Here is a 22,671-nt window from a genome sequence, read left to right on the forward strand (position 1 = left end):
GGCAGAACAATGTGAGAGACTCAAGGGGGACTAGGAACTGGAGGCAGGTCAACATGGCAGAACAATGGGAGAGACACAAGGGGGACTAGGAACTGGAGGCAGGCCAACATGGCATAACAATAAGAGAAAGACAAAGGGTTGAGAAGAACTATAAGAAGGTCAACTTGGCAACGCAATGGAAGAGAAACAAGGGTTGAGAAGAACTATAAGCAGGTCAACATGGCAGAACAATGTGAGAGACACAAGGGGGGCAAGAAAAGAGGCAGGAGAACATGGTAGAAAAATAAGAAAAAGACAAAAGGCTGAGACCAACTATAGGCAGGTAAACATGGCAGAAGAATTGGAGAGACACAGGGATGAGAATGGAATAGTGGCAGGCCAACATGGCACAACAGAACGAGAAAGACAAAGGGTTGAGGTGAACTAAAAAGCAGGTCAACATGGGAGAACAATGTGAGAGACACAAGGGAGACAAGGAACTAGAGGCAGGCCAACATGGCAGAACAATGGGAGAGACACAATGCGGACAAGGAACTAGATGCAGGCCAACATGGCAGAACGGTCAGAGAAAGACAACGTGTTGGGAAGAAATATAGACAGGTAAGCATAGCAGAGCAATGGGAGTGCTGCAAGAATGAGAATACACTAGAGGCCGGCCAGCATGGCAGAAGAATAAAACAAAGGGTTGAGAAGGAGCTAGAGGTAGGCAAACTTGGCAGAACAATGGGAGAGGTGCGAGGCTGAGAAAGAGCTAGAGGGAGACCAACATGATGGAACAATAGAAGAGACACAAGGATGAGAATGAACTGGAAGAAGGCCAACATTATAGAAAAATGCACATCATCCACACTCTCTCAGCTCCCAACCCCCTCACAGCAGAGGCTCTCTATTTGGAAAACCTACAAATTCAGAACTAAATCAGCCCATACCATGCGTATGTCTATTAGCAGAGAGTGGGGAATAAACTGAATTAGTATTTGACATGAAAGACTTTGGTAAGTGTAAGTAATGGTAGTGACAGCTTTCAGCAGTGAACCTAAAGTTGGTGTAAGATGCTTTAAGGCAGATACATACTACTCATCTGATGGCTGATCCAGTCGGTGAAAGCCGTCACCCGAGTGTAAACTCCTGGCTTCCCCTTCTCTCCGCAGCCGTCACCCCAAGACGTGATGCCATGCAGGACATACTGCTTGGAGGTGGGATCCAGGCAGGTGAGAGGGCCCCCAGAATCTCCCTAGAATGAAAACATATGACCTTGGTTGGTTTTATTGGTTTTAGGTGCACAGTAGTGAGACATTCTAAGAGCCATTTCACCCCCACAGCGGTAATCGAAGGAGCTGCCAAGGGAAGATAGGACAGTGAGCTGTGAGTAGTAATATCCGTACTCATCAGTAAGAGCATTGAAACATGGCACTTAGTGCCACAACATCCTTGCACTCGGACGAGTGAGTGAATAACTGCACTTATGTAGTGCCCTATCATAACTGACTAATTGCTAGTGAGTCTAGATTTTTTGCGACAATAAGGTCGAGATATCTTAGACTCAAGGGGGCAACCAGCATTGGAAAGCTGTGGTGAATGGAAATGGATATGGGGGGTGTAACAAGAAGTTGGATACAGGACAAGGAGTGAAGTGACTCGACGCAATGGAACCTCATTTGAATTGACACAACGTGCACTTGTGTATATAACTTTCCCACATAACAGGATGGTACTCCCAACTCTCAAACGGATGTGCCTTCAGACTGCATCAAAGTAGTGAAAGGGAGCGCATAGGTTTACAACAGACCAAATGCAAAAAGGACAATTGATGGACAAAATGCAGAACAATGTCATACATTCACCCCAGTACAGAGCTCTGGGCCTAAATCCATTGTTTTGTTGCTCACCATGCCATTCCAGTTTGGACCCAGCCATATGCAAATCAGTCTTGACCCTGTGCCCAATGGGAACAGTCCACCCCGAACTGCCAGGCCAGGTCTTCCCTGGACTGGAAGCAAGCATCCTGGGACCGGTCCCTTTGGCTGGGACCAAAGCCAATGACTAATCCGGATGCAATGTTGCAGCGCACAGGGCATCACGGTACATCTGGAAGTGAAGGGGTCATTATGAGGGAGGCAGATCACTCACTTTAGAGAAACTCTCGTGCATTCACTAGGTCAATATTGATTCATCTATGGTGCTATAGAGTGAGTGCTGCATGTTGATTCAACTCTAAGCGCTTCCAAAGGTTTGAAAGTTGAGAGAACCGAATGGCAGAACCTTAAGGTCTTTACCTTGGGTCACACAGTTTGTTAAAGTGGAGAAGCTGAAATGCAACCGAGGCATGTTAACTAAATCTCCACTCAAATAACCCTAAATAAACCTCATCAGACTATTCACCAATGCAAACCCAAGGTCTCATTAATTTTGTAAATTAGCTGGAAAGCTTTTCAGAAATGTGGAACTCTAGAGGGAAAAGCTAATGAAAACCTCTTAACTAACTAGAGTACATGCTCAAATGGAATGATGTGTCTTATGCCCCATGCATTTGAACACCCGAAGCATCGATTTGCGCTAGGGACGCATCACTTTGAAATCCTTCGAAACTGCACTGGTGGCCAGCTCTAAGTCTCACCTTCCCTGTTATACCCTGTCTATCTGGAGCTTGCGTCAAGCACTTCTCTCCAGGGTGAGCCTTTTGTTCCATCTCCTGAAGATGGCCCTACTGTCAAAGAACAGGTTAAATGACGCATAGCCTGCAGTCAGCACCGGACCCAAAGTCTTAGGGCCTTATTTAGATCTTGAAGGACGGATTATTCGAACATAGAGGTGGAGAATATTGTGCCGGCCGAAGTATACATCTCATAGGATATAATGGGATTTATATTTTGGCGGACGGGATAGCCATCACCATTGTGACGGAATAACTAGTCCGCCGAGATCTAAATCAGGCCCTTAGTTACTGAATACAAGAGGAAGAAACCAGGGGGCGGATGGAAAATTTTGGTTGAGTCAAAAGGTGCATTTCAATGCATATAGTGGTTATTAACCACTTATTTCCTCCGGAGGTTGCACCTCCATCTCAATTTCTTAACCCCTTAAGTGCTGATGACAGAACCGCTCCGTCATCAGCTGCGGTGGCGCTGTGCTGATGACGGAGCGGTTCCGTCATGGACCGCCCGCCGCTCATGCGCTGTGCGAATTCCGCGCCTGCGCTGAGCGTTCTATTGAGCGGGCGGGGCCATGACGGACCGCTCCGTCATAAGCACAGCACAACCGACGCGCGGCCGCCCCGCCCCCTTAGCACTGTGGCGGAATAGCCCCCGCAGTGAAGGGGTTAAAGCAGCCGACAAGCACATGTAGAAGTGGTCTTCTCCTGTGGCCTACAGCCTTGTCCAGCGAGCACATCATTGCTCCTTTTCACCAAGGGGTCACTCAATACAAGCCTGTGCACCAGGAGTTCAGAGGGCACCCAGTGCATCTTGAGCTGTGTGCCCCTAAACAATAAAAGTGCTCTGTACTGCAGATCTGTACTGATGTGGAAACCTCTTGCGGCCAGAGTACCCAGAGACATCTTGCACCCATAAGGAGCCCTAGGGTGGGTATTTGAAGTCTTTCATGAGTAGTACATCACCTGTCACCCACATAAATCATTTGTTGGTTACCATTGGTCAGTGGTGAGATGCCCGCCCTCCTCAAAGACAGACCACCTGTGCTACATAATTACATACCTCTGACTGACATCAGTGGTGTAGGATTTTATGTCTCACAACAAATGATAGACTCCATGGACCCTACTCTCAAAGGTAACTATGCATGTTTATGTTTTTAACAATGTTTGCTATTCACCATTTCCAAGTGTAGATTTACCCCTAGGTGTAGACCTCCTCCAATCAGGGGGTGAGCCTCCTACAACAACGCCAATGAGTGTACAGCTATTAGCACAAGTAGGTGGAGGTCATCACCACCATGGCAAATGGGAACATTTATGGAACATTACTTAAGTTTATTATCTTTAAAATATATATATTTTATTGCAAAATATAAATGCAAATGGATTTTACATTTTGATTTTTGTATGTAGAACTAATAAAATAAAATGTTACAGCACATTAGATCTTCAAATTAAATGTGCATTCAATAATGAATTCATGTAAATATAATACTTTAATGTATAAGTAACATGTTGTAAACATGAAATTTTAAAAATCCCAACATCACTAAGTAGTATAAATTATATTTAATATCTAGAAAAGTTGTTGAAAGTTGTGTTTCATTAAAATTAGTTATTTTTACATTTTTGAAAAAAAGTTTGATTAAGTTTTTAAGTAGTTTATTATTAACTTCATTTATTTTAAATATTGAACTAATTTTACTATTTTAACATTTGTTCCCATGGATTGTTATTGTTCCTCTGTCGCCGTGGTAGTCTATTGCAGTACCTCTGAGTTACCTTATGTTGGTCTTAACTTACTACAAGTCTGGAGTTTAATACATTCATACCTTTCTTGACACCTTTTCGGCAGCAGTAGCTTTAGAAGTGTAGTTTGTGAGTAGCAACGGTTTTACTCTTCGAAAGATGTGAGTTTGTATTACTGTATTACTACTTTACATACTACCAAATGCAGTTTGTGATAGGCCGCCCTCTCTACATAAGAGACCCTGTGGCGACAACCAGGAAGCAAGCTGTAAATACTACAAAGTGCATTTGATTTCTCACCAAGTGAAAAGATCCAACAGTAATTTCAATAGGTGAAGCCGTCTTAAACAACGTCAACATTTCACATTAGAGAGGTGTGTGCATGTGCGCGCTAGGGGGACAACCTAACTCTAAATCTTTACAGCCAGTTTTTCCAGCCTGAACTTTGTAGTCACTAATCACTTACATCAGGTGCGATAGTCTAAATAATTCAATTAAACCAAAAAAAGACTAAAAAACAGATTGCTTTAGGGTAACACAAAAAAGCCCTTATTTGTGTGTGTACATGTGTGTGTGTGTATATATGGGTGTGTGAGTCTGCATATGTATGCACATGTGTGTGTGTGTGTGGGTACTAACTAACCCTGGGCAAAGCACTACGCTACGCTCGCATAGTTTGCGAAGTTTGCGCTACTTCGCACTACACGAACTGCAAGTAGGACAGTGTAAACACGCGTAGCGTAGCATAGTGCAGCAGTCATTTTTTGCTTGCTCGTGGTCCTCAATGTCAAGTTGGCGACTGCGAGCAAGCAAAATGACATACCGGCGAGACTTTTTCCTCGTTCGCGATCAGCAACATCAAGTTGCCGATCGCGAGCATGGAAAATAAACCTCCCGACGAGATTCTCAACGCGGGGAGGTCAGATTTCTCATTGCGAGTGGTCACGTATGCTCGAGACCGCTTGCGATGAGAAACTACCAGTCAGCGTTGAGAAAGCTGCCGCTCGAGTAAAAATCTACTCGAGCGGCAGTAAATGACAGCTCGCACTGTGCAAGATGCCGTTTTCAATGATTGCACAGTGCGGACAAGCCTTGGGCACTGTGCAATCATCACGAACAGGGTACTACGCAGTTCACGTAGTGCTATGCATAGCTCGGGTAGTGCGAAGAGCACTTTGCGTTGCTACGCGTAGCGCTACTTCGCGATCTACGCCCAGGGTTAGTACTAACGTGTGAGTCTTGGCTTTTCACCTGTTTGATGGAACGCTGTGCTAGCTTCCATGAGGACAAGTCCCCAGTGCGTCTTTGATCTTGTGCTATGTGGTGGTTCTCTCAGTTCTAGATGTCAACATACAACACTCATTTACAAGCAGGTTGTCTGTGGTGAATACCTTGGCTGCGACAACTTAAGAAAGGTGGTTGCAGATACAGGGTTTCCCAAACACAGGATAAAACTGCCTCCCGCCACACCTCAGCCAGTCTCTTTGTTCATGCGATTGGCTGTCACCGTACGTTACCCACATACCTGGCAGGAGTCGATGCCACCCGAAAGGTACCCAGCACAGAACATGGTGCTGGTGAGCAGGTCTTTGCCCAGTGCATTTCGGCAAGAATCCTGGCTTAGCATTGGTACCCGGGCCTCCATCACTACATCTGCTGAGGGTCCATCTGTCAAGGGTAAAGGTGGTACAAATAACAAGGAATGGTCACCTTACAGTACCAGAGGTTTGTAGTAACAGAACACAAGATAATACAAAGTGGCAAAGAGTTTGAACAGCAAAGGAGAACAGCATTTCATCATTGGCTTAAAGTCACTGCTGAAGAGGTGGATTTGACCGGGGCCTGTATGTACTAACACATTTTCCTCTAGACACAGAATGGGTAAAATCCTTTCATACATCATGTATGTGTGATTAAAGTCCAAAGGTTAATTCTGATAGTGTTAACATTGCTAGTGATATTTGTGAATTAGAGCTGTAATTTCCTTATTTGCCTTTCTTTTGCAAACATTAGATGTTCGTATTGATAAAAATTGCTATTTATTCTTACTTGTATCGATAATTCATAAACCTTTACGGTCTCTCCAAAAAATGCATAAATATGTCAGAAATATCTGAGCAGACGATATCAGAGCAAGTGTAGGTGTTCCAAGATTATTGATATAACACTGACATTATTCCCTTCAGCACATTGTGACTTGAATTCCACGTTTGCTCAAGAATCAGCAATCCTTTGCAGTCATCTGTGCTCACCATGAGCTGAGTTCCTTCATAGGTGTTAGCAAAAGTGTCTACTGATATGTGTCAGACCCCAGGTGCCACAATCTTGAGCATTAATTGGCATTTTGCAGCTACTCAGATAAAGCCGCAGATTCTTATAGAGAAGGGATGTGGCCTTGCAAAAGAAATGAGATATGCACTATTGACAATTACTACAACTTGGGGATCACAAACCTACACACCTGCCCAAGTGCCTGAATACCCTCTCCGGTGATTAGTGCGCTATACAAATCAATATAACATAATATAACATAACAGCACTTGGCCTGGTCCCTCTGCCTGTGTGGTCACTGGTCTACTGGTATGGTTCAACCCATAATGTCTGCTCCTTGCTGCTTACCTTGGTAGGCAGAGCCCCAGCCGGCAATGAAGCAAGGTGTGCCGGCGGGCGGGTCCTGCAAGAAATCTGGCAGGCAGACCGGGCTGGCCTTCTCCAGGCCCAGGGTGGAGGTGGTGAGCTCCACAAGAGCCAGGTCATTATTGAAGGTCTTCTGGTTGAACTGCGGAGAAGGCCAAAGAACAACAGCACACGCTGTGAGTGATTGTGCATCTTACTTGGGAGTATTGATGTTTTTATCGTAGAGTTTAATTGCAAGACTTCGGCTGGGCTAAGTATTCTGGTTTAACTATAAAATAGAGACCAAAGCAGTAATTGTGGCAAATGTGCAGTCAGAGTGTGAGTTGTCCCCAGAACAGCACAGTTGGGGGTGCGGGTGGGGATATCCCATAGTGGCTTCTTGATTGTAGGAAGTGGACACCCAGCATGTCAGTATTAGAGGGGGTGACATGTTTGAGAAGGGTTGGGGGTAAAGAGCAGGAAATGGTCCACAGGGGATGTTCCCTCTCAGCAGGGGTTGGTCCAGGAGGGGTATTGTCAGTGGGTGGGTCAGAGTCCTAAACTGGTACTGGCATCTGGGAGGGAATGGTATTTAAACCAAAGGTCTGCTTGGACAGCTGTCACTTTTAAGTTTAATTGGTAATGGGATTCAGCCAACTCACACTTGTTTGTTTGAAGTCCAAACTTGAGCTAAACAGTGCTTCAGTCATTCAATGAAGATAACTTTGTTCTCTGTATCTTCTTGGCAATGAAGTTAAGTTCTGTGTCCTACCTACCTTAGGGTGGATAACAATCCGGTTCACCCCAAGAACAGTCTCCCCCTCATCCGGTTGGCTGAGGTCGTAATCTCCAACTACCACCGTCCAGTACAGCTCGTTGCTGTTCCTGCCCCAGAAACAAAAAGTCATAATTTCAGTAAAAATACACTGTCAATTGGTACATTCTTGCCCCAGGATTACAGAACCTTTGTACATATCTTATGCATTATCTGGGTTATTCACAGAGGTAAATTACACTTGTGAGTAATTTAAATGGGTAAATGACTGTACTCGTATGCTTCTCAGTAACTTTACTACTTTAGGCAACTCACAAAATCTGAGTATAAAGTACCTCAAAAGTGTAGACTAAAGTCCCCAACCCAGGAAAAGGGGTTAGCCTGACTTACGAGTGTAAGTTACACCTAAATAACACAGTCCACAGCCCAGTGTAAGTTACCACTAAAAAACACACAGTCGTGAGTCCAGCATCACACATGGCTAACCCCTGGTAGTGCAAAACCATCCCATAGAAAATAACAAAAGCAGAAGCTTATACGTAACCCATAGGAAATAATTTTAAATTAAATAAAACTAATTTATAAAGTTAAAAATATAAATATAAATTATTGTTAAAATTACATACAAATACTCCATGTAGTGCACAAGTAGTTTGATATCTCTGCAAAAATTCTAAAGATTTTCATCATAGCACACAAAAATGTATTTTGACCACATTATGTTTTGCTGGGCCTCACTAAAGCGAAGAACATTACCAAACCAGTGTTTTTCACTCAATAGTGCAAAAAAAGTTAAAAAAAGAAACGAAAGATATTGTGCCATTAGAGAGTAGTACTGCCTTTACCATGTCTCAAGGAATTCAGGCCCCCTAGAAATAGTGTAATGGGGTCACAGCTCTCAATGAGATGATAGGCCAACCATGCAGTGCACTTCCCACAAGCCAGTGGAACATTAAAGCACACTCCGAGTACTTTTTCTCCAAATCTGGACATTCCTTCATTGCACAGAAATGATTTACTTATTTGTCTACGGTCTGGAGGAGAAGGTCAGAGGGGTGGGCAGCACAAACAAAGACCATCAACAAAGATGGTGTTTTCTGAAAAAAATAACCAGGTGCCTGTAGGCTGTGGCTGCCACCCGAAGCACCACTCTGGCGATGGACGCAGGAGTTGTGCAAGCTGAGGTCAGTGGGCCAGATTCACAGAACTAACTTACGACAAAATCCTAAACTTACTACTTTTGGTATTCACAGAAGGCATTTAGTAGTCTTAAGTTAGGATTTTGTCTTAAGTTAGGATTGTGTCCTAAATTAGGATTTTGTCTTAAAGTGGGATTTTGTCCTAAATTAGGATTTTGTTTTAAATTAGGATTTTGTCCTATGTTTAGCTAGTCGTTATATAGGGGTCCCTTGCTTTCTAATAAAAATTACTCCACTAGTATTCCTTCTACTAATAGACCACTGTTAAACTGAGACAACTCAAAATATTATTTGCAGAGCTCTGTATGTGGTGTTTTTCTGCAGGCGATTTTCGTAGCTGCCAAGTGGGCTCATGTCACGCGTGATACCTTCAGCCTCTCTCGCCTTTTAAGAGCACTTTGCAAGTTTAGCTTTTTGCGCCTATTCCTACTTTGACTACATGTGGTGCGACTACATGCTCCAGAATGCAATTTTCTTTCAGATAAATCAATGGGCCTGGGTGAATGTATCAGACAGGACAGGACATGGATCTGTTTGGCAGCTGTGGTGTTTCTTGGCTACCTCAAGGAGTAGACTAGCGTGTGATTAGGAAACCTAGTTTACTGCGGCCAGATAATGCAGATTGCTTTTGCCTGAACTCTAAGAGGAAAGTCAAAAGCTAAAATCATTCTACTTTTAAAATGAGCACCTGTTAGATTGTTTAAACTGAATATTAGGGGTTTCAAAGCAATTTAGAAGGGTTGCAAACAGGCACTTTTTCACCCTCAGTAATTTAACCAATCAGTTACTGCTAATGAAAAAAATATGTCTTTCGCTTTTGCTTTTTGAATCCGGTGTTTTTGAATAATATAATTGCATATATTGTAACACGCTTCAATGTAAAGGTTTCTATAAAAGAAACTAAAAACAAATACTAATAGGCCCTTCTTCTGGGTTAAGAGTCCAGTGGGCAACAGTTCTGACCTTGGCAGGATTGCCTGAATGCCTGTCCCTCTTCAGAATTTGTGAGTATGTGCCAAATGTGAGAACTCTGATGTAGGGATGGCTAGTGGCAAGTAAGCAAGGCCAGCTTTAACGTTGGCGGCACCGAGGGCAATGGTATATTCTAGCATCCCCCCCCCCCCCCCCAGCCACCTTCCCCCCATGACCTCCTCCTCGGATTCCTTCACTACGAACCGCAAAAGTGCCTCTCAAATCTCCATAGCCCCTCTCTCACTTACTTTTCATTTGTTTTAAGGCTCTGGTAAAGGCTGGCTTTACTAATCTACTTAGATCAAATACAAATCTGTTCTATGCAGCTGCCATATTAACCCTCTGCGCTACTTCGTGGCGAGTCAAAACTGCTATTAGACAAAACTTTGAGTTTGCTGGCTAGCAGGAACATTTCATCACATGAGTTATCTTGAAATTTATATTACTGTTTGAAAGATGGACAGACAAGGAACTATGGAGCAGTTGCTTTTAAATCTTAAGATATTGCTAAACACAGCGCCCTCCCCCTGAAGTCAGCGCCCAGCATCAGTCACACTGCCCTAAAGCCTGAAAATGTTGCTCCCCTTTCAAGACTCAGTTTAACTTTGGTCGGAGCGTCCGCATAGCTGCATGCAGTTCTTATTAAATACTCGAGGGGGTAGTACAGGACAACGAACTTCAATCACTAAACTGTGCAAGGAGTTCTGATTAGCGAGACGGCTGAAATAATCTCTCACCGCCTATTTGGACTGTTTTATTTATATAGACTTACTAGCCTAGGGGCATATAATCAAGAAATATATTGCTGCGTTTTCGGCACATAGCGCCAAAAAAGCGGCGATTTTATAATCTCAATATTAGCAAGACGTCACTAACGTGCATTAGCGCATGTTAGCGGCCGAATCTGCAACGCATGTCATGACAGCGATAGATATCGCTAATGAGATGCAAAGTAGGCGTTCCCTCCTTGGACAACATGTGAAATGATCGCAAAACCAACATCGCGGTATTACCAAGGATGCCCCTGAACAGCGAAGCGATGACAAAAGGCGCGCTAAGCCCCCATTATCGCATGATTCTAACGCCTGAATAAAACCTGACTTAGCATTATTGCCTAGGGTAGGTGGATTGTATGGTTAAGTACACACTCCCCTATTACCACGCTTTTCATTAGCGCTGTGAAATCATCGCTGGATTTAACACGCTAATGATCATTATCGCAGTATATCACTGGATTGTACTTCGCCTGTTAGCAAAGCGTTGCTAATACGCCGCTAACACGGCGATGTAATACAGCGATAGAGGGCGATAATGAAAAACGAGCTAAGCGCGATTTGCGATATTTATCGCGTGTTCTTGATAATACGGCCCATGGTTTTCTGTCATCACTGAGATGGCGACAGTGGTTCAGTGGAGATGCAGAATTCTGGGAAATCTTTAGGCTCCCAAACAGGCACAGTCATGTGTAGAACTGTGAACCAGATGTTTGCAGACATTGCTTGGTATGGGTGGTTCTGAGAATGAACTCACCTGTGCGTTTGTACCGCAGCCATAGTTCATTCACAGTAGAACAGATTCTTGTGACGTTGGTGATGTTAACAGCGAGTATCTCGATTTTATTCTGTGTTTCGGAATTATTTACTCCATGCAAGTGCCTACAAATCATTAGAATTCTATAACTCGAAATTAACCCAGGGTTTTTATTTTAAGTGTGGGTGTTGTATCACACACAGCGCCACAATGTGGAATGTTGGAATCAACGTGAATTTGATATGCATGCCATTAGGTGCTTTCCACACCAAGCTAAGAACCATAAATCTTGCATAACCAGGTGTTGAAATGTGTAGGATTAAGGAAACCAAATATTATGAATTGTTTCCGGGGGCATAACATAGTGCCTGGTGGCCATATAATGAGGGTGGACACGAAGCGCCAAGTGCCAGCATGAACAATATTGACAAACCTGTGTATCTGCATCTCAGCACATTAAATACGAACTGTTGCATCGAGGTTGACTGAAAGGAGATGGGTTACACCTGAAGTCAGATTGAAAGAAAAGCCCTGGACAGGGAAGATTGGGAGTTCTGGTTGATGGCCTACACCCAGGAGTGGAAGCCGGCATAAGTAAGTAAGTATGTATATCTGATAAAAATGATTAATCGGTTAGCCTACAGTAAAGTTACCAGATTTTAACACATTTATGAGCGGATCTTTATTGTGGAAGGATAATTACTAACACTTCCACTGAGATGGCAGCTTTTACTGTCATGGAAAGTAATTCTTGATGAAACTGAAAGGTTTGCTGCCTGCCCTTCCCTCATTTTTGTCAGACGGTGCTCGGCATAGGCACTTAGAAGTCTAACCCGGCGCTTATGATGGTCTGTCACATGATGGTGCTGTTTATTTAATTTAGAGACGAGCACAACAACAATTCTTTGTCAATTCAATATACCTAAAAAATGACTAATACCTGCCCCCAAGCCATTCTTAAAACTTAGGGGGCTGGAATAGTCTGAATAGCCACACTTCAAGGAGTGTGATAGTCAGTAGTTGTGTTGGTACTGTCATTGGCTGTGCTGGCAGGAGCAATGTGTGGTGCAAGCTGCAGTGGCCTATTGTCAAGGACCTCTGCACTTAGGTTTTCACAAATTAATCACTGCCAGTAAAAGCACAATTGCCATTAAGATTGAATGTCGCAGTCAGCTCAGAACCATTGCCATCATGCGGGCATGCCCCCATTACGGAAGCACGACTACTGTTTTGTGGCAAGTCGGTATGATTGCAGTCTTTAACCCCTCCCATGCTCATGACGGAGCCGCTCCGTCATGAGCATCGGCTGAGCTGTGCTCATGACGGAGCGGTTCCGTCATGGCCCTGCCGCCCCGCCTGCGCGGTGCTGATTTTGCGCCTGCGCGGCGCGTTCTATTAAGCGGGCGGGGCCATGACGGAACCGCTCCGTCATGAGCACAGCGCAACCGCGGCTCGTGACTCGCGCCGCTCGGGCCCCCGCCCCCCCAGCGCTGCGGCGGAATTGCCGCCGCAGTGAAGGGGTTAAGGCACCGTGGCTTTCCTTTAAATGCACGTAAAGAGGCACTGAAAAATAAAATACATACTTCATCATCTTCCAGGTAATCTGCAGAATTTAGAAACAAAAAAAGTTGTTTCTAGCTCAAATGGTTCAAAAATGAGTTAAAACAAAATGACTCGTGTTGCCACGCAGTGGAAGGACCTGTGCAAAGGCTGACTGGTCACCTTTGTGTAACTTATTGCTATCTTTGGTTATTAAACTGGTACAAATGAAGTTCAACTATTGCCCAGACAGTGATAACACGTTAAAAAATGGCTAAATAATGAAGTAATTCTAGCACAAAGTATGCCGCATAATTAGCCTTTTCTTGCTGCATAATTTACTCAACACTGCTGCGTAATTTGATCCTCCCCTGCCGCATAATTCCAGTGGCGCTGCTTAGAGTTCCACTGTAATCATATACTGTGCCCTTATTATTTAAAGAACAATTTCACCTTCCTACACCTCACTCACTGGTCTCACTGGACAAGTCCAGCTCAACTGGAGTCACATGCAAAGGAAAAAGTTACATCTGATTTTGTTTGCACATACCCACTCCGCAATGGCAACAGGAGGCCTGCTTTTCCCCTATCAGCTTTAGAGTAATAATAACCTCTGTTACCTATATCCCATGAGTTCATTTACATCTAGTGTGCATTACACTGATGGGCAGAGATCCACCCGCACAACACAGTTCAAAATGTCCTCCGTTGAACTCACCCTGAGAAGCAGTGCGCAGCCGTCAGCACCCAGGTCTGGCCCACCAACACCCCACCGCACATCAGTTCCCCGTTGAGGCGTATGGACACCAGCCAGGGCCATGCCCCAGGGCCCGCTGCTGTGCCGCCCACGATCCTGCCCTTCACGGCCGTGGCATTGGCAGGAGCAAGCCGTCGACCACAGCTCCCTGCGGAAAGGAGAGGAAGAAAGACTCTAAGAAACAATTCTGTTGCGCGACATGCAAGGCGGATCTCTTTCTTTCTCCTCAACAAAAATTCATTCATTTCTGCTTTTCATAAATGACTTTTAGTCATTCATGAGTATTTTGACAGAACACAGAAAAAGTGCAAACACTATGGGCACGATTCAGAAAGGTAAACAGGGATGAAAGTCTAACTTTACGATTTTCTGTATTCACAAAGGGCATTTGCGAATAGTAAAGTTAGAATTTTGTCTCAGTTAAACTTATGTTTTGGTCTTAAGTTTAACTGATCTGTCTCTGTCTTAGTGTCTCAGTTAAACTTAAGACCAAAACATAAATTTAACTGAAACAAAAGTATAATTTTACTACTCGTAAATGCCCTTTTTGAATACCGAAAGTCGTAAAGTTAGACTTTCATCTCAGTTTACCTTTGAAAATCAGACCCTAAGGGCCCGATGTAGGTAATCTAGATTTACCTACTCTTAAATACCGAATCATACTGATTCGGTATTTAAGAGTAGGTAAATTGGAAGTAGGCAGATGTAAGTAATTTTTCTTTTTCAATTACCGAATCTGTAAGATTCGGTATTTACCGATTCGGTAATTACCGAATCGGTATTTGCCATTGATTCCTATGGGCCTTGAAGCCCATAGGAATCAATGGCAAATACTGATTCGGTAATTTTCGGTAATTACCGAATCGGTAAATACCGAATCCTGCCAGGGGGAATGGGGTGTCACTTTGACACCCTGTAGCACCCCAATGTCAGGCTTGTGTGCCATGTGGCACACATACATGCCCTAAGGGCATGTCTGTGTGTCACCTGGCACAGGTGTACATGCACAGATGTGCATGTACACCTGAATTCGTTATTTACCATGCAATAGTATTACATGGCAAATAACGAATGCTTAGGGGCCTGTGGCACTGTTTAAAGCGCCACCTACATCAGCATTTACAGATTCAGTATTTTTACCGAGTCTGTATTTACCAATTCGGTAATTTTACAGATTCGGTAAATACAGATTCGGTAAAAATACAGATCTGTAAATACATGCCCCTACATTGGAAAAGGCATTTACCGGTCGGTAACGGCCGAATTCGGCCGTTACCGACCGGTAAATGCCTACCTACATCGGGCCCTAAATGTCTGTCCAGACTAATTTCCACCAATTATAAACTGCATAAATTCACTTCCACCCTCTCTGTTCACCCTCACTCCCTCCCACAACGAGATTGTCCAACCTCACTTTTAATCAGTATATCTGCTCTCACTTCCACCCATACACACCTACTCTTCTCTGAATCTTACCTTCTCTATGTCTGTCCACTGACTTTTCCTGTCCAACCTTACTACCTCCTTGTTATAGTCAATCGGATTTTCTCCATCCACCCTTAAGTGCACCTGGGTGAATTAACTTCACACCCATCTGAATATATTCATAAACCATTTATCTATTTATCCAACCCCAATTTAAACCAAGGTGACCATGGCGACCACGCTTTACCATACTCTACCCTGTTACACTTCAAAGCTTTAACTTACCTTGACTCCATTACATGCTCCACATTTCAACCTCATTGGCCTGCTCTTCCTTTGTCCTGTGCCACTACAATTGCTGGATTACTAACCAATATTCTTCTTCAATCCTGATCCAGGCCTCGCTCTCCCTTGCCCTCTCCTTCCTCCCCTCCTATACTTTCTTCTCCTCTCCTGCCCTCCTTTCCACTTCTCTCCTCTCCTCTCCTCTCCTCTCGTATCGTCTCCTCTACTTCTCCCTCTCCCCCTCCCCTCTCCCCCACACTCCTGGCACTCCATACAGACTCCCCATGTACAGATGGAAGGTGTGGGGCTCACCTGCAGGTTCATCCTCCGGGGCTGTGCTCAGGTAGTCCATGTCCTGCTCCAGCTCTGTGAGGGAGATGTGGAAGAGCACACAGTGAGTCCTGGACAAGGAGAGGCTCACACAGCACACTGGCTGTCAGTACCCCAGAAACATCTCTTTTACACAGACGACAACCCACATAACACCAAATGTAGAGTGGGAAAACTCTACAGCAGTTGTATTAGTTTTACCTCCATCATGGTTTAAATAGAATAATATTTGTTTACCTTTATAAATATAACACAGACTTGGCAATACATTCGCTGTGTGTTATTCAATTGTGAAGTGCGGTTTGCTTTAAACCCCACACCACCCTTTAAGAGTAGCCTTGACTGATCAACCTCATTCGCGTCCAAAGTCAAACCCTAAGCAAGAGGTCCTTGGCGGTCTGTGAGCGTACACGGGTGCCCGGTTCCTGTGTTGCCAGAGTCAAAGGGAAACTTTTTTGGTACGGATTGAGCAGTTCCATATACTCCAGGAACTACACAGATCCAATCACACACTAGTCTACTCAAAGGAGGGAATGGTCACTTAGATACACCCAACACCTGACAGGAAAACAACCTCTGATACACCCCACAGGGAAAATATGCAACTGGCAATACACTCCTATCAAATTAAGCTTAATTGGGTGTAAGATGTGGCTTACTTCGCACATAAGATCTGTTCATAGCTACAGTGAGACTGATTAGATGTAAGATGTAGTGTAGCACGTGAGCGCTTGCCTTAGCTACCTTGAACCTGATTGGGAATGGAGTCTGTTTGGGTATAAGTTGTGGTGCATCACATGAGACCTCTTCTTAACTCCCTTGAGCCTGATTGAATATATCTTGTGGTGTACCACACAAGATATCTTCTTAGCTACACTTATCCTGACTGGGTATAAGTCGTGGTAAAGCAGCGAAGATCTCATCTTAGCTACACTGAGCCTGATTGGGTATAAGATGTGGTAAAGCAGACAAGATCTCCTCTTAGCGACACTGAGCCTGATTGGGTACAAGTTGTGGTAAAGCATACAAGATTTCCTCTTAGCTACACTAAGCCTGATTGGGTATAAGTTGTGGTGTACCACACAAGATATCTTCTTAGCTACGCTTATCCTGATTGGGTATAAGTCGTGGTAAAGCAGCGAAGATCTCATCTTAGCTACACTGAGCCTGATTGGGTATAAGATGTGGTAAAGCAGACAAGATCTCCTCTTAGCGAAACTGAGCCTGATTGGGTACAAGTTGTGGTAAAGCAGACAAGATCTCTTCTTAGCTACACTGCGCCTGATTGGGTATAAGTTGTGGTGTACCACACAAGATATCTTCTTAGCTACGCTTATCCTGATTGGGTATAAGTCGTGGTAAAGCAGCGAAGATCTCATCTTAGCTACACTGAGCCTGATTGGGTATAAGATGTGGTAAAGCAGACAAGATCTCCTCTTAGCGACACTGAGCCTGATTGGGTACAAGTTGTGGTAAAGCATACAAGATTTCCTCTTAGCTACACTAAGCCTGATTGGGTATAAGTTGTGGTGTACCACACAAGATATCTTCTTAGCTACGCTTATCCTGATTGGGTATAAGTCGTGGTAAAGCAGCGAAGATCTCATCTTAGCTACACTGAGCCTGATTGGGTATAAGATGTGGTAAAGCAGACAAGATCTCCTCTTAGCGACACTGAGCCTGATTGGGTACAAGTTGTGGTAAAGCAGACAAGATCTCTTCTTAGCTACACTGCGCCTGATTGGGTATAAGTTGTGGTGTACCACACAAGATATCTTCTTAGCTACGCTTATCCTGATTGGGTATAAGTCGTGGTAAAGCAGCGAAGATCTCATCTTAGCTACACTGAGCCTGATTGGGTATAAGATGTGGTAAAGCAGACAAGATCTCCTCTTAGCGACACTGAGCCTGATTGGGTACAAGTTGTGGTAAAGCAGACAAGATCTCCTCTTAGCGACACTGAGCCTGATTGGGTACAAGTTGTGGTAAAGCAGACAAGATCTCTTCTTAGCTACACTGCGCCTGATTGGGTATAAGTTGTGGTGTACCACACAAGATATCTTCTTAGCTACGCTTATCCTGATTGGGTATAAGTCGTGGTAAAGCAGCGAAGATCTCATCTTAGCTACACTGAGCCTGATTGGGTATAAGATGTGGTAAAGCAGACAAGATCTCCTCTTAGCGACACTGAGCCTGATTGGGTACAAGTTGTGGTAAAGCAGACAAGATCTCCTCTTAGTTACACTAAGCCCGATTGGGTATAAATTGTGGTAAAGCAGACAATATCTCCTCTTAGCTACAATGAGCCTGATTGGGTATAAGTTGTGGTAAAGCAGACAAGATCTCTTCTTAGCTACACTGATCCTGATTGGGTATAAATTGTGGTAAAGCAGACAAGATCTCCTCTTAGCGACACTGAGCCTGATTGGGTATAAGTTGTGGTGTACCACACAGGATATCTTCTTAGCTACGCTTATCCTGATTGGGTATAAGTTGTGGTAAAGCAGACAAGATCTCCTCTTAGCTACACTAAGCCTGATTGCGTATAAGTTGTGGTAAAGCAGACAAGATCTCTTCTTAGCTACACTGAGCCTGATTGGGTACAAGTTGTGGTAAAGCAGACAAGATCTCATTTTAGCTACACTGAGCCTGATTGGGTATAAATTGTTGTGCTGAGCCTGATTGGGGAACAGATGTGCCCTGTAGTGTGAGATCTCAAATATCTGCAATAAGCATGTTTATGTATCAGTTTTGGTCTAGCTCATAAACCTCTCCATAGCTGTTCTGAGCCTGCTTTGGTAGAAGATGTGGTCTACCACAGATGCATTGATGCTGATTGGAGGTAAGAGGTGGTCCAGAGCTTGTGATTCGTTTTTAGCCCCCATATGACAGGTACTCCTTGATTATAGGTATCAGACCACACATCCCCAAGTTCTGTTGGTTAAAATAAAAAATAACTAACTCAACGTGAGCCTCAAAACAGAATGGCACTTGGCTGCTACGTGTGCTTTTGGTGGCTAACCAAGAAAAGCGCGATGGATGGAAAGGCTTAGATTCACCATAACCACTGCTAATTACTCTGAACAGCCTTCTATTCCACTACTTTAGCTATTTGCTCTATTTTAGAAGGAACCTACCCAGATGCAAATCAGTTTGGCCCTACCCAAAAAGGGACAGTCCAGTTGAGCTGCTAGATCTCACCTTTTTATAAGAGTGAACACAAGCACAGATATGTTTCAGACCTATGGGGCCTCATTGGAGCGGTGAAGCTTGAGCCCTTATGATGCAGTGGGTCTGGGCCCTTAAATCTTTGCAATACGGTGCCAGCTACAGTAGTTTATGTACACCGCAAAAATGTGATGGACGGAAAGGTTTGGCTCAATCTTTACCACTACTCATAGTAATCTACAAGAGGTTTGAAGATATCCCAAGACCCTGCCGAGTCCATGTGGATCCACTTGAACAGCATTTGTGTGCCCAGAACAAGAGACAAACATCCAACAAAGCAAAACAAGCTACGGTGAAGTGAAAGCACCTACTACACTCCTGCAGCCTGAGGTTGCATTGGCCGGCCATCACCTGCAGGCAGGTTCCTGCAGCAGCGCTCCCTTCGGGGCAGAACCGCTGGTAGTAGGAGCAAGCCTTGCTCAAGGCCCAGTTTCTTTGGGACTGTTCTGGTACTTTTTGGGTTTCCAGGATCACTGCACAGCTGGGCTCTGAGGTTTGGGTAGGATCAAGAGCTAGAAAAAGGAGAGGATGGAAAAACAGTTTACTGTGAGCTTGGGTACAAGTATCATTAGTAAAACTCTGGTGCTATTTTATAGTGAGAGGAAAGAGCCACACAGTAGACAGCAGAACAGTCACGCACTCTACAAAGAGCAATGGAATTGGGGTGCTTCTAGAGATGTATATATAGTACAATACAATGCAATCTGCTGGTGACTGCCTGTGCAACATGGGAAGCAAGAGCTATTACTTCTCAGTTCATAGGTCGTCAAGCAAGTGGAATCATCGTGCAAATACCCATTTGCTCCTATTGGTGCATGAGCTCATGTGTCTATATGATACAGTTATTGTCCTACTTTATCCTGACATTACGCAACATCAACATCTGCACTTTGTTTTCAAATAAATAAATTACACTTAACAAACAATTCTTCTAACTAAACACACCCAGTTTACGGATTGCCTATTTAAACAGATATAAAGTCCTACTCAGGGAACTAGAGATCTGCCTTTGTTGAATTATTCAATTGCCCAGATTTCATTGGTCAATTCTGGTCCAGATTCTTCAGAGGAATGTCCCAAAATGTACCCAAAGGGGGATAAAGCCAACAGATTGACACACACATTTTGCTCACTCAAACACAGTCCTAGAGCACCCACTTGCACATCATGCCTACTGTCAGGAGCAGTTGGCACCTTTTTCTCCCTTAACTCTGTGCAGTTGACAAGAAACAGCTGAAGAACGCCAGGAACACATGTGTAAAATAAACCTTCATTGTGGTGAGTACCACTTCCTAATCCCTGTCTGCACTCTCATGAGTAAATCTCCATAATCCCTGTCTGCACTCCCATGAGTAAACCTCCATAATCCCTGTCTGCACTCGCATGAGTAAATCTCCATAATCCCTGTCTGCACTCCAATGAGTAAACCTCCATAATCCCTGTCTGCACTCGCATGAGTAAATCTCCATAATTCCTGTCTGCACCCGCATGAGTAAACCTCCATAATCCCTGTCTGCACTCGCATGAGTAAATCTCCACAATTTCTGTATGCACTCTCATGAATACCTCCCCATATCTCTGTCTACACTCTCATGAGTAAATCTCCATAATCCCTGTCTGCACTCCCATGAGTAAACCTCCATGATCCCTGTCTGCACTCCCATGAGTAAATCTCCATAATCCCTGTCTGCACTCGCATGAGTAAACCTCCATAATCCCTGTCTGCACTCGCATGAGTAAATCTCCACAATTTCTGTATGCACTCTCATGAATACCTCCCCATATCTCTGTCTACACTCTCATGAGTAAATCTCCATAATCCCTGTCTGCGCTCCAATGAGTAAACCTCCATAATCCCTGTCTGCACTCTCATGAGTAAATCTCCATAATCCCTGTCTGCACTCCCATGAGTAAACCTCCATAATCCCTGTCTGCACTCGCATGAGTAAATCTCCATAATCCCTGTCTGCACTCTCATGAATAAACCTCCATAATCCCTGTCTGCACTCGCATGAGTAAACCTCCATAATCCCTGTCTGCACTCGCATGAGTAAATTTCCACAATTTCTGTATGCACTCTCATGAATACCTCCCCATATCTCTGTCTACACTCTCATGAGTAAATCTCCATAATCCCTGTCCGCGCTCCCATGAGTAAACCTCCATACTCCCTGTCTGCACCCTCATGAATAAATCTCCATACTCCATGTCTGCACTCTTATTAGTAAACTCCGCAATCCCTTTCTGCACCCTCATGAGTAAATCTCCATAATCCCTGGCTACACTCCCATGAGTAAATCTCCATAATCCCTGGCTACACTCTCATGAGTAAATCTCCATAATCCCTGTCTGCACTCTCATGAGTAAATCTCCATAATCCCTGCCTGCACTGTCATGAGTAAATCTCCATAATCCTTGTCTGCACTCATATGAGTAAATCTCCATAATCCCTGTCTGCACTCTCATGAGTAAATCTCCATAATCCCTGCCTGCACTGTCATGAGTAAATCTCCATAATCCTTGTCTGCACTCATATGAGTAAATCTCCATAATCCCTGTCTGCACTCGCATGAGTAAATCTCCATAATCCCTGTCTGCACTCTCATGAGTAAATCTCCATAATCCCTGTCTGCACTCCCATGAGTAAATCTCCAGAATCCCTGTCTGCACTCTCATGAGTAAATCTCCATAATCCCTGTCTGCACTCTCATGAGTAAATCTCCATAATCCTTGTCTGCACTCTCATGAGTAAATCTCCATAATCCTTGTCTGCACTAATATGAGTAAATCTCCATAATCCCTGTCTGCACTCTCATGAGTAAATCTTCATAATCCCTGTCTGCACTCTCATGAGTAAATCTCCATAATCCTTGTCTGCACTCATATGAGTAAATCGCCATAATCACTGTCTGAACTCTCATAAACTCCTCACCATAATCCCTGTCTGAACTCTCATGAATAAACCTCCATAATCCCTGTCTGCACTCTCATGAATACCTCACCATAATCCCCGTCTGCACTCTCATGAATGCCTCACCATACAACCTGTGTTCACTCTCATGAGTAAACCTCCATAATTTAATCTTTGATTAGGGAGTACCTATGGTGGGTTAACCTCCCCCTCTCCATTTGCGTGTTAAAAGTAAATATCCATAATCCCTGCCGGCACTGTGGAGAGCACACCCTCTACTCCCCGTCCACCCTATGGGTAGAACATTTTCCTAAATTCTGTTTCTGATGTGGAAATGCCTCTTCTCTAAGAGTATTGAACCTAGGCAGAATCAGGGACTAACTATCACTTCCTGGGGCTTGCTTCATATTTATTGGACCTAACAAGGCAAACCCGTCCCCGCGTGCTGCAGACCCGTGGGAGTGATTAAAACCTGCGGCGGTCCACCAATGTTGCTCACCTGCTGTTAGTGTCAAGACACTTCTTACAGACCTACTGTCAATAAGTCTCTTTAACAACTTGTCCACCCAGAAGGGTTGGGTCCTGAGGTTCAACATGTAGTTAGTGCACCTCTCTGCGTCTATCAGTTCATCAGTGATGCCTAATCCATGACTAGGGTACCTTTAGTATAATCGCTTGAGGCAGCTGCAGCACCATCTGGTT

At 44.1% G+C, this 22,671-nt stretch overlaps 1 protein-coding gene across 1 annotated transcript in view; it reads right to left on the reverse strand.

Moving 5' to 3' along the window:
- The window catches only part of PRSS56 (serine protease 56), a 47,567-nt gene that overhangs the window by 23,212 nt on the left and 1,684 nt on the right, over nt 1–22,671 (reverse strand). The window contains exons 2-8 of the mRNA XM_086944956.1: nt 19,370–19,570; nt 15,813–15,866; nt 13,752–13,938; nt 7,795–7,903; nt 7,022–7,181; nt 5,928–6,070; nt 1,075–1,234 (exon numbers count right to left, since the gene is read on the reverse strand). Of these exons, the coding sequence (XP_086801082.1) occupies nt 1,075–1,234; nt 5,928–6,070; nt 7,022–7,181; nt 7,795–7,903; nt 13,752–13,938; nt 15,813–15,866; nt 19,370–19,570 (1,014 nt within the window). The remainder of the gene's footprint in view (nt 1–1,074; nt 1,235–5,927; nt 6,071–7,021; nt 7,182–7,794; nt 7,904–13,751; nt 13,939–15,812; nt 15,867–19,369; nt 19,571–22,671) is intronic.

Source organism: Lissotriton vulgaris, chromosome 11 (genome assembly GCF_964263255.1).
Source record: "Lissotriton vulgaris chromosome 11, aLisVul1.2, whole genome shotgun sequence".
NCBI classification, from domain to species: domain Eukaryota; kingdom Metazoa; phylum Chordata; class Amphibia; order Caudata; family Salamandridae; genus Lissotriton; species Lissotriton vulgaris.